The 13,238-nt window shown below is 36.3% G+C and overlaps 1 protein-coding gene across 1 annotated transcript; it reads left to right on the top strand.

Moving 5' to 3' along the window:
- Positions 1-1,103: 1,103 nt before the first annotated feature.
- rdh8a (retinol dehydrogenase 8a) lies at positions 1,104-12,798 on the top strand. The gene is made up of 6 exons (XM_073838147.1): positions 1,104-1,393; positions 5,871-6,032; positions 7,932-8,111; positions 8,330-8,423; positions 10,799-10,982; positions 11,071-12,798. Exons 1-6 carry the CDS (start codon positions 1,285-1,287, stop codon positions 11,296-11,298), a joined length of 957 nt encoding a protein of 318 aa, XP_073694248.1. The 5' UTR covers positions 1,104-1,284; the 3' UTR covers positions 11,299-12,798.
- The last annotated feature ends 440 nt before the right edge of the window (positions 12,799-13,238 follow it).

Raw genomic sequence — 13,238 nt, 5'->3', positions numbered from 1 at the left:
TAGATAGATAGATAGATAGATAGATAGATAGATAGATAGATAGATAGATAGATAGATAGATAGATAGATAGATAGATAGATAGATAGATAGATAGATAGATATTCCCAAAAACCATATGATTCTTGGCATCATTTCCAAACAAAACATTTTCTAGTCGTCTTGAAAAAAAGTCGATAAAATCCGTCACTCATCGTCTTCATGTGGATTATTAAAACTGAATGTGTTGTATTAAGTTTTACCAGCAGGTGGCAGTGCAGACTAATGTAATTACTGTGAAGCTTTACTAACGTGAGTGTAGAAAATGTTTATGGTCATTATATTTACTCTTAGATAATATAAAAAAAATAATCTGCTAAAAAAAAAAAAAAAAAAAAAAAAAAAAAAACAGCCGCCATTTGTGCCAAAATGCAGTTCGATATCAACCAATACCCGCCTGTGTTTTACAACACAGTCAATTGTTTGATATTGAGATTTATACATCATCAAAGCTGAATACATAAGCTTGTTAGGATAGGACAATATTTGGCCGAGATACAACTATTTGAAAATCTGGGATCTAAGGGTGCAAAAAAGGAGAAAAGTTCTTAGCAATGCATATTACTTATCAAAAATTAAGTTTGGATATATTTACAGTAGGAAATTTACCAGATATATTCATGGAACATGATCTTTACTGAATATCCTAAGGTTTTTTGGCCAAAAAATAAATAAAAATTTATTATTTTGACCCATATTGTTGGCTATTGCTACAAATACACCTGTGGGTCAAACATACAAACTATTAACTTTAATTACTACCATAAATAAAATAGAATATTATGTATAAAATAAATAATATAATTTCCTGTTAATATGTAAGTTGTACAATCACTGCAGCATTTTAAAAGGCGTGCAACTGAGATGTAATTAACAATTAATATTAATTGAATTAAACTAGTTTACTTTGAAATGTAGGTTGTTTCACTTATTTAATTTATTTTCTCTCGCCTCAGACCCCCGCCCCCTCCCCAAACACACGCTCTCTCACACACACCTCTCTCCCCTTTGCACCCACAGTTCGGGCAATGCATCTGACTGCGTTAATCTGTTTGTTTTTCAAAGCAGTACAGTAAACGCTGATGCTCACGTAAGTAAGCATGCGTGTTTACGTCCTCCTTTAACTAATCGATTCTGTCTGCCATGTGACTGCATAACCCGCTCACATGAGCCTTGCCGAGTTGCGTGATCCGCTTTAAGTTTTTTAAAGTCCGCTGATACAGCTCGCAGCTGAGACAGGAGTTGCCATGGCGAGTGGCGGCGAGCAGAAAGTGGTGCTGATCACCGGCTGCTCCTCTGGGATCGGACTGCGGATCGCCGTGCTGCTGGCCAGAGACGAACAGAAGCGTTACCATGGTAAACGCGCTCATTTGCGTTCTAATTCCTCCAGCGCTCAAACGTTCGGTTAGAATATTTTAGAACGTTCTAAATTGTAGATTCTAGAAGTTCACACGTTTACAGTCGGTATTAATCGATAGCATACAAGTCTAATTTGTAACGCAACTGTTGGATGTTTTTATTACATAACGCGTTGTATATTGGAGAATTCGTTTGTCTCTTCATCCCAACCGCGAGATTATACATTCACTTTTTCTCTAGTTGAACCCAAAGGCTCTTTATTATCATGTGAAAGCGCAGTTTCCAGGGTACGGCTCCGCAAGGATACCGCTTGCCAGGCGGAGATCATAAAGAGACTGCCAGTTCTCTTTCAAGTGACTTCTCCAGTACAAAGCTCCCTTTATGGCTGTGAATTGTAGACCGCTGCCCTGGTTTAGTGCCGTGTCTAATGCGCCCATAGTTCACACACTGGAATGAGTGTTGGGAGAGGGACAAAGTTTGAGACCTGTACAAGTGAGGGCTCTAAAGCGAGGGTCGTCTGAAGACTTCATCTGCACTCTGAGCAGGGCAAACCCATTGGACATTTGTTATCTCCCACTCAGCTACATCCAGAGACTCATTAATGTCAATCAAATTCAATGCGTTTGATATACACCAGGGGTCTGAGATCTTTTTCAGGCCGTTGGTGGATTGAGAGATTAGTCTGACATGCGCATTATGTATTTACTTCTATATTACACTTGATTTTTTGTCTTGGTTAAACAAACATTACTTACACTATCAGAAAAAGAAAAACATAATCTCGGTAAATATAGAGGGTTTGCATTTACGTCACGGTTTGGTCAGTTACCCAGATGCACAGCCATATTGGAAATACTCGGATGTAAACAACAGCAACAATTTGTTGTTCTGCTAAATTATGCTGTCTAAACCTAGGGGAAGAAAACACGTGGAAGCAGCAAAATCATATAGAGAAGGACTTCAATTCAGGATGCAATATTTTGACAAACTAGTTAATAGGTGATAAAGTTATTAAGCAGTATTAATTAGGATATTAGCCTAATATTTCACATACCTACCGGGAATTATAAAAACAAGATTCTTGCCCTGGAAATCCTGGTTTAGTTTGGCCAACTACAAATGCTTTTTGTTTCCTCAGACAGTTTTTTTGCACTGTTCTCCTTGATTTGTTTTAACTTTTGGCAGTCTATAGTACTCCAAATGTTTTTTCTGGTCCAAACGATTAGTACAGCCCAAAACATGACAATAATTGACCACTTTCAGTGGGAATATTGAGCAAAATATGCAAGTTTTGTTCAGTTCAGTGGCATTGTTTACAATCAGTGCTGCCGATATGGCCAACTGATGATGCGTTGTGAAAGCCCTCTATTGGTCACAGACATAAAGATTTACTTTAAACTTCACCAAGCTGATTACTCACTAAAAACTTCCATAAATGATGTTTTCATGTCAGTTTAAGTCTTACTTTGACATAAGAAAGTTTTTATATCTAAGTTATTTACTTACTTTTTTAAATTAGTCTTTCATTTAATGCCATTATATTGTTCGCTCAAACTGATTTGTGAACGCAAGAGGCTGGATTTATCACATGAACCAATCACAGCCGAACATAACCAGTTATATCCAATAATATCGCAGTGGAGGCATTGCCTCCTCTCACATGACTTTCCCCCATTCATTCTCAATTATCCCCCACCAAACTCACCGCATGCTTTAGGTAGTCTGTTAAAACCTATGGGCTCAGGGGAGGCGAGAGAGACGTGGACTTCCGCTGTAACTTTACCTGCTAGTCTCACTAATGGGCAATGTTTCTTTAGAAAAACTAGTGATTTATATGTAATTTTGGTGTTATTTTATTTTTGTAGTACAAATTTTTTCTCATCCAATATTTTGAAGTGACACTGAACACCCTCCTGAATTTTACCTAATGTGTTTTAATTATAGCTTTCATAAATAGCTTCTATAGCTTGAGTTAGATAACATACTATAATTATCTACCTAAACTCATGACGAAAATGTACCTGTGGGAACTTTTTTTTTTTTTTTTTTGTAATCGTTTTGTACACAGTTGACTTACAGCTCCATATGTTTTGTTTTCCGGACGTAACAAGTTTGTTCGGTAGCTCAGCCTGCACGGATGCTAAATCGTTAGGGTACAAATCCTGTGAAAAACATGACACAATGAAAGAGCTGAAAGATGAGAGATGGAAAAACGATCTAAAACGGCATGCTTTCGATTGCGTTTTTACGTCACATCTGCTTTTGTTCATGCTATTGGTTATGTTTAGATGTAGTACAGATGGTACTTTATTTGAAAACGCACAGAGCATTAGAGTTATAGCGCCCCTCTATGGACATTTAAATCAAAACTGCGGTGACAAGCACAAAACCAACGTCACATAAAACGTACCATATGTACATTCATCTGTTCCGGGGGGAAAAAAACGAACACTCTTTTAGTGCCACTCAGTGGACATTTCTGTTGGAAACTTTAGTGTTATGTACTAATTGGTACGTATTTCACGTCTCACGGAAAAGTTCCCATAGGTACGTTTTTGACATGACATCAGAAACATATGGCAGACCCCCTGTTGAAGTCCCCTTATTTTACTAGACGAAAGGAACGCTTTTAAGAAAGTTAAAACGAAGAAGTTAAAATAAAACCCTATCAGTATAGGAACTTTTCCATCCACACATTTCTTTCATTCTTTTTCATCTTTTAAAATTAATTCCGTTTGAACTTTGTTCTCATTGGAAGAGTATTGCAACAGTGGACTTTTTCAGAAAAACAAAATCCTCTGAGATTAAACATTTCATTGGTTCTGGATATAATGAGGAGCAGTGATATATGCCAACTTCAAAGAAGCCAAAAAAAATCCAATTAGAAGAGAGAGCGGCTCATTCAAGAATGTTTAATCTGCCTCAAGTCTTACTCTAAAACAACAGCTTTAACAATGAGGCGCTTGTTCTCACAAACACGTTTATGTTGTGGCCTAGTTTGACCACACAGGCTTTGTGTGTCGTAAGAATTAATTTCTGCTTTCATCAAATACAGCTTATGCTTGATATGCACAAGTGAAATCTAGTTTAAGAAGACTGGAATGCAGATTTCCTAGCAGCTGCGTCTCTATCATCACCTTACAAATGCATTACAGTCTCCTCATGCTTACTGGCACTTGTCAACAGCAGCTGGGGCTGTGACTGATCATGGATGCTCTCTGTTGACAGACTGCAATAATCTGCCGAATGAATGACGCTTCAACACATTTATCCCCTACGGAGGCTTATCTGTAAAATCAGAGACGTTTAATCAGCAAATCAAACATCAGTATACTCAAGGTGTGCTAGTGTCTCAGAGACAGACACTGCAAAAAAAATTCCTGTCAGTGTCTAAGAAGCAAAGTAAGCCTATGATATAAATGTTGAAGCTCAAACTGAATGATGTCTTCATTTATTTAGCAGACACTTTTATCCAAAGTGAGGAATCCAACAAAGTGATTCATGCTAAGGAGGCAGTAACATGACAAGTGCTGTAATACAAAGTAATACAGACTAGAAAGGAGATGAGTAAAAAGAATACATAGTTTAAATGTTTTCTATTGATATGTTTTAAAATGTTTTTATTCATGTGATGCAAAGCTGATTTTTCAGAATCATTACTCCAGTCTTCAGTGTCACATGATCCTTCAGAAATCATTCTAATATACTGATTTGCTGCTTAAAAAGCATTTCTTCTTATCAATGTTGAAAACAGTTATGAAAACCAAGATGAGTTTGTCCTTTTGTAACACTGTAAATATCTTTACTGTCACTTTTGATCAATTTTGCATCCGTGCTGACAGTGCATGTCTTTATAATAGTTGGCATGGCATTACAGCTGATTACTGATATCACACTGTTAACTGGATTTCTAATGCTTTTATAAGGATAACACTGATTACTCCAAATCCAACAACAATTATATGAATGATGTTCAGCAAGTGTATTATTACATCTGGGATGGGCGCTTAGGTCATTAGATTTAGGTTAGTGTCCCCTCAGGTGTTCAAAGTGCAAAGTGCATCAAAATCTTAATCTCTTCAGCTTATCTTTCTGCCATAGTTTAATTAAGCAAGACTTACCACTGATTAGATGTGCTTTGTTTGGGTCAGCATATATGTCAGCGCTAAAAAAAGATGAAAGAGATCAAATTAAATCAAATTGCAATCTCCTGCGGGGATTTTAGGACAATGCGTCTTGGAGTCAACTCAAGTCATCTTTATTTATATACTGTAGTACTTTAAACAATACAGATTGTTTCTTAAAGTGGCGTCACAGTAATAGATAGGACAGATTCAATGATGCAAACATTTTTAAATTCAGCTCTATATAAAACCTGCGTGTAAATATTAGTCTTTCATTTCATACTCATACTCATTCATATTTATTCTTGCTTTGTTAATGACCAAATGATTCTCTGTCACTTGTCTTAAAGTTATTGCCACTATGAGAGACCTGAGAAAGAAGGACCGGCTGGTGGAAGCGGCGGGTGACACATATGGAAAGACCTTGACACTGCTGTCTCTGGATATATGCAGTGATGACTCAGTCAGGCAGTGTATTGACAGTGTCAAGGACCGCCACATCGACATTCTCAGTGAGTGCACAATGCCTTCGACCTCATATAGGCTTTATTTATACTGCAGGGGAAATAGGATTTTTTAGATGGGCTGTTGAAAAAAGATGGGCTTGTACAGAAAAAACACCGGTTGCAATAGCACTATGCAAAACCGCATAGTTTTACGTTGCAAGAATTTAGCAAGGGATGTTTTGCCATTGATTATGTTTCTCTAATAATTAGTTATAAACAATAAAATATACTGACATTGCAGGTACCGAAAAATTTAGTTCTGTCATTTACTCACCCTCAAGTTTAGATTTCATTCTTCTGTTGAACACAACAGAAGATTTTTTTGAAAAATGTTGGTAACCAAACATTTGTTGGTTCTTTATTGACTTCTGTAGTATGAAAAAAAACCACTATGGTAGATTGGGACCAGAAACTCCTCTTAAAAATATCTTCTTTTGTATTAAGGAGAACATAGAAATTTGCATAGGTTTGAAACAACTTGAGGGTGAGTAAATGATGACAGAATTTTTTATTTTTAAGTGTACTGTCACTTTAAGAGAGCAATGTGGACTAAAAGCAGTGACTAATGGGATTGTGTAAGTTAACTGTCCTTGGCTTCCTGAAATCAAACTCATTTGACATGCTCTCTGGCCTTTTACATCCTAAACTTGTCCTCATACCGTATGTCCACATATTCCCTTGTGAAAAAGAAGTACCATTTAGGATAGTTTTAAATCAGAATACTTATTAAAATATTAAAACAATTAACCTTAAATTTGAAATCTACCTTTAATACTCGAAATTATTAGAAATTGTACTTTTGAAAAGTACATAATTGTTAAACAATAAAAGTGTACTCTCTTTACTTTAAATATATATTGAAGGTATATATATATATATATAATATGTGACCCTGAACCACAAAACCAGTCATAATGGTCAATAAACATCACCTGAAAGCTGAATAAATATGCTTTCCATTGATGTATGACTGTTAGGATAGGGCAATATTTGGCAGAGATACAACTATTTGAAAATCTGATAGAATCTGAGGGTGCAAAAAAATCAAAACACTGAGAAAATCGCCTTTAAAGTTGTCAAAATGAAGTTCCTAGCAATGCAAATAACTAATTAAAAATTAAGTTGTGTTATATTTTCGGTAGGACATTTACAAAATATCTTCATGAAACATGAACTTAATATCCTAATGATTTTTGGCATAAAAGAAAAATAGATTATTTAGACCCATACAATGTATTGTTGGCTATTGCTTCAAATATACCCGTGCTACTTACGACTGGTTTTGTGGTCCAGGGCCATATATACTTTTTAGATTTGAAGTAAACTCCAAGTCCACGTCCACCTTATTCACTGGGGTTCACTATCTATTCGATTCACATTTATTTGTTTTGCGCTTTCCACAATACACATTGTTTTAAAGCCTTTTTTAAAATAATGTCCTCATAGTGTACAAACCCTGCAGTTAGTTAACAATGAACACATTAATGCAATCATTAAATGATGTGATTACAGCGGTCACATAATGACCACCTGTTGTTTTTCTTCTTTACGAAACACCTATTGTATTAACCCGTCACATGACGAATAAAATAGACACACAAATCCTATTTGACCGTTCAGACTCGAACGCATTAACAAAAAACTTTAATAGGATTTCAAACAAGTCGTAGTTCGAAGGCTTGCATTAGGCTTATACAAATTGGATTTTCATGTGTTTTTAGCCTGTTCAGACTACAAAAAGAGGTGCAAACTGTAACACAGACATGAGATTAATAGAAACTAGAACAAGCATGTGCTGACTGATATTAATTGAACAATATATGGTCACCATAGATCAATACTAGCCTTTTGCCTCAGGGGACAGTCAAGGCCATAACCACCCATGTTTCCTGTCTGATTTTCCAGTTAATAATGCAGGCGTGGGTTTGCTGGGCCCTGTGGAGAGCATCAGCATGGATGACATGAAGAAAGTGTTTGAGACCAACTTCTTCGGAACTGTGCGCATGATAAAAGAGGTCATGCCGGACATGAAGAAGCGACGAGCCGGCCACATTATTGTCATGAGCAGCGTAATGGGCCTGCAGGGTAAGACGGACAAACCAGGCTTTAGAGTGCTGACTGAAACCTTCTGTCACACAGCTGAATGCTTGACAGTCAGAGGAACAATAGAGCCATTCAGAGCTATGCACTTGCTGTAGAGCAGTATGACAGCTAGATATGGCACATATGGTTTGGGCCACTTTGAGAGGGCAGCAGAACAATGACATGATGACTGAATATGTCTCTGTTGAACTCATCTGCAGGTGTGGTATTCAATGATGTCTACACGGCCTCTAAGTTCGCCATAGAGGGCTTCTGTGAGAGTATGGCTGTGCAGCTGCTGAAGTTTAATGTCAAGTAAGTGATCCAAAGTCTTTGAATTGTTAGCATGAAAAACATGAAGAACAAGGTTTAAATATATCAATTAAATATCAAATTGCAAAACGATCTGTGATGATAAATGCCAAGTTCTGCCATGAAACTCTAGATGGCGCAGGCTGACAGGTCGATAATGCAAATTAATGATATTCATAGTGTTAAACTGTTTGGCACTAGCTGATTGTCTCATGTTGCGTATGTAGCCAATGAGCTTGCTGCTTTACATTAAAATGGCTGCTTAGCATTTACTAGAGCAGTTCTTAAACCCTCCACCTCCCCAGCTCCACCTTTATAGATCTGCTACAGATTATTATATATGCAATTTGTGCGACAGCAGTATGTCTTAGATACTCACAGCAGCGTATCAGCATATGTATTGGCAGTTGCAAGTTCGTGTACTTGCTTTTCAGCAACAGCAGCAGCAATAACTAACAGCAATTCAGCAGCGTAGCAGATCTATTCCGCCAAGACCAAATACATTAACTATGTCATATCAATTACCTTGCTAAAATCTTCTGAGAGTTGTCATAATAGAACTGTGAATTTATAATGTCGTTTTTAGTAAATTACAAAAATTCTGCATCAGACTAAAGTAGTTTGGTTTGATATTTTTGTAAAAATGTATGTGACCCTGGACCACAAAGCCTGTCGTAAGTAGCATGGGTATATTTGTAGTAATAACCAAAAATACATTGTATGGGTCAAAATGATTGATTTTTCTTTTATGCCAAAAATAATTAGGATGTTAAGTAAAGATCATATTCCATGAAGATATTTTGTAAATTTTCTACCGTAAATATATCAAAACTTAATTTTTGATTAGTAATATGCATTGCTAAGACAACTTTAAAGGCGATTTTCTCAATATTTAGATTTTTTTGCACCCTGAGATTCCAGATTTTCAAACCATACATAATACATACTATCATATCCTAACAAACCTTACATCAACAAAAAAGTTTATTTATTCAGCTTTCAGATGATGTATAAATATCAATTTCAAAGATTTTACCCTTATGAGTGATTTTGTGGTCCAGGGTCACATATTATACTTGTGTCATTTATTTACATTTACAACACTGGTTTACTACCATGTGCCATTGAGAATAATCTCATAATCCTCACAAATCTTCATCAGTGAATTTCAAGCCACAGAATGAGTAAACTATATCAAGATGTGAAATTAACATTAAGAATAGTTTTAAGAACATACAGTTCTTAAAACTATTTGAATCACAAAATATGTCATAGTTATTTAAATATCACTACTCACAGTTTCTGTTCATTAATAAAGATTAAAACAAGCAGCTTTGCCATAATTACAGCTGAAATACGGGAAATATCTCTCAATTACATAAAAAAAAAATCACTACGTAATCTAAGTAAATCACTAAGTAAATTCATTACATAGAAAAAGCAAGTCACACATTGAATTAAATATAAAAAATTTAAAATAGACTGAAACAGTATTTTCAGTGTATATACAGTTGAATTCAAAAGTACACCTTGCAGAATCTGCCAAATGTTATTTTACCAAAATAAGAGGGATCATACAAAATACATGTTATTTTTGATTTAGTATTAACCTGAATAAGATATTTTACATAAAATACATTTACATATAGTCCCACAAGAGAAAATAACAGTTGAATTTTTTAAAATGACACCGTTCAAAAGTTTACATCCCCTTGATTCTTAATACTGTGTTGTTACCTGAATGATCCACAGCTGTTTTTTGTTTTGTTTTATTTTTGTTTTGTTTAGTGATAGTTGTTCATGAGTCCCTTGTTTGTCCTGAGCAGTTAAACTGCCTGCTGTTCTTCAGAAAAATCCTTCAGGTCCGACCAATTATTTGGTTTTCCAGCATTTTTGTGTATTTGAACCAACTGAGGGACTCATATGCAGAAGGAAAATCATGCATTAAAAGTCAGGGGTGAAAGGATGAGGGTAAATTTAACTAATTTTGTCTTCTGACAAACATCTTACTCTCTTCTGTAGCTTCTGAAGGGCAGTACTAAATGAAAAAAATATGATATTTAGGTAAAATAAGAAAAATGTACACATCTCCATTCTGTTCAAAAGTTTTTACCCCCCCCCCCAGCTCTTAATACATAGTTTCTCCTTCTGAAGCATCAGTGAGCATCTGAACCTTCTGTAATAGTTGCATATGAGTCCCTCAGTGTGATCAAATGGATCTCAAAATCATACAGCCATCGTTGGAAAGTGTTCAAATACACAAGAATGCTGAAAAACCAAAGAATTTGTGGGACCTAAAGGATTTGGTTTTTATAATCCATTTTACTGGCATTAAAGAGTGCTATTGTGCTAAAGAAGCATTCCCTCTATACTCCTAGACTATCTCTGATTGAGCCAGGCCCAGTACATACAGAGTTTGAAACAAAGATGATGGAAGATGTGGCCAAGATGGAATATCCTGGAGCAGATGCAGACACAGTCAGATACTTCAAGGATGTGTACATACCATCATCCATCGATATCTTTGAGGCATTAGGACAAACCCCTGATGACATTGCTAAAGTATGTACCACCGTTTGACTGCAAACATTGCACTGAAAACAAACACATGTTTTTGTTTATAATCTCTTTCTAATTACCCTCAATCCAGTGCACCAAGAAAGTGATTGAATCTAGCCGACCCCGATTCCGGAATCTGACCAACAGCCTCTACACACCCATTGTGGCCATGAAATACGCGGACGAGACTGGAGGACTCTCAGTGCACACTTTCTACAACCTGCTATTTAACTTCGGCTCACTTATGCACATTACAATGAGCATCCTCAAATGCCTGACATGCAGCTGCCTGCGCAGACGCACCATTTCTCCTGACTGAAGAGGGCAGCAGTGAGACACACACTTCCCAGTTCCCTCAGTTTACAGCAGAACAGGAGACAACTCAGTGCAACAAACAGAATACAATAATCAAACAGACATTGTTTTACAAAAGCAAGTTGGTTTAAGTTATTACCATGATTGTGTGCACCAGTGGTTCTCAATCCTGGTCCTGGGGACCCCTGCTCTGCACATTTTGCATGTCTCCCTTATTTAACACACCTGATTGAGATCATCAGCTTATTAGGAGAGAGATCCATGAACTGAACTAACAAGCTGATGATCTCAATCAGGTGTGTTAAATAAGGGAGACATGCAAAATGTGCAGAGCAGGGGTCCCCCAGGACTAGGATTGAGAACCACTGGTGTACACCATAACAAACCATTACCAAAAGCTAATTGTGATGCTTATGATGGTCATGATTGAAAAAGAAAAAAATCACGTAGCTGCCTTTATTTGTACTAATGATTTACGTGTAAATGTCTGTTTAACTATTTCCCTGAATTTTCAATCATTGACGGACTTTTCCAGCTCTCCGTGTTTTCGCTGTCATACAATGGGAGGCGCTATTACACATCTTCTGAAAGAGTTCTGAACGTCTGGATAAACACGGTGACTGGCAGAGACTCCAAAGCTCGGAGAGTATTGCAGTTGCCGGACGTTTTTTATTTTTTTGAGGACTGACTACTGAGGAGTCAAAATATAACGACAAACTGAAAGAAGACTGAAGACTGTGAAGTTTAGGTATTCTGAATATAATAAATGTAAGTAATGCTCGGAACTTGGACCAAAGGCCTGTACAGAACGATATTCCCACAAAGTTCCTTGCAAACCTAGAAAAAATGTCAGGGAAAGAGACACACAGTAAGAGTAACAGTATGAGTTGCAGTGAGGAAGTTAAGAGGAGAATAATGAATGGGAAAGTGTGGGAAAGAGAGATGGGAAAAGGCCAGCAAAGGAAGAAAAATGAAACATCCAGAATCGGAAAGTCAGATAGTGAAGAGAGAGAGAAAAGCACTGAGAAGAGTAAAATGAACGTAGTTAGACCTGATTAAATTAACAAAAATCATTAAAGGACAGGTCGGAGAAGTGAAATGTGCAAGGATTCTAGAAGATGTGAACTTGCTAATTGAATGCAATAATAAAGTCCAAATGGAAAAGGATGGAATTGGCAAATGTTGGAGTAGTTAAGGTGGTTAGAGATGGGGAAAAGAATCTGTGGATGCAAGGTGTGGTGATCTATGATCCCATTAATGTTAATGTAAGGGAACTAGTGGAAAACTTAAAATGGAGAAATGGTACAGGGAAGAGTAAAGAGAAGGATGAAAGGAGTAGAGAAAAGGAAACAGAATCTGTACTAATTTAATTTGATGGGAAAAGATCTACCTAAGGCGGAGCTCTGTTTTTAAAGGTCTATTAAAATGCTTATTGTAAAATGAATATTTGTTGTGCTTATTTATTTGATTCTTAATTAAAACAACAATACACAGCAATAATACAGTCAATGCAACATCTCTGGTATTATTTTATCTGGAAAGACAAAGGTTAACAATGACAGTCAACTGAGAGCTTAGTTATCACTTATATAAAGCTTAAATGATTGGGATCGGATGATTATGATGACAAGAAATTATATCGGCTGTAGAAATCCTTTACAACTAGCATTCCTAGTTGTAACTGTGGAGGAAAGTGTAACTTACTGGGGATGTAAAGTACTTTAAAATATTGGCTTTCCATGGATGTATGGTTTGTTAGGATAGGACAATATTTGGTCGAGATACAACTATTCAAAAATCTGGAATATGAGGGTGCAAAAAAATCAAAATAGTGACAAAATCACATTTAAAGTTGCCCAAATGAAGTTCTAAGCAATGCATTATACTAATCTAAAATTATTTGTTCATATATTTACAGTAGGAAATTTACAAAACATGATCTTT

The sequence above is a fragment of the Garra rufa genome, chromosome 1 (genome assembly GCF_049309525.1).
Source record: "Garra rufa chromosome 1, GarRuf1.0, whole genome shotgun sequence".
In the NCBI taxonomy this organism is placed as follows: domain Eukaryota; kingdom Metazoa; phylum Chordata; class Actinopteri; order Cypriniformes; family Cyprinidae; genus Garra; species Garra rufa.
The sequence above is the reverse complement of the archived record's forward strand: the minus strand, read 5'-3'. Positions and strand labels throughout refer to the sequence as shown.

Bases quoted from the DNA above. Each gene is read 5' to 3' on its own strand.
- rdh8a (XM_073838147.1), top strand. From the start codon at position 1,285: ATGGCGAGTGGCGGCGAGCAGAAAGTGGTGCTGATCACCGGCTGCTCC. The intron at 1,394-5,870 runs GTAAACGCGCTC...CTTGTCTTAAAG, and splicing joins CGAACAGAAGCGTTACCATG to TTATTGCCACTATGAGAGAC. The intron at 8,424-10,798 runs GTAAGTGATCCA...CTATACTCCTAG, and splicing joins CTGCTGAAGTTTAATGTCAA to ACTATCTCTGATTGAGCCAG.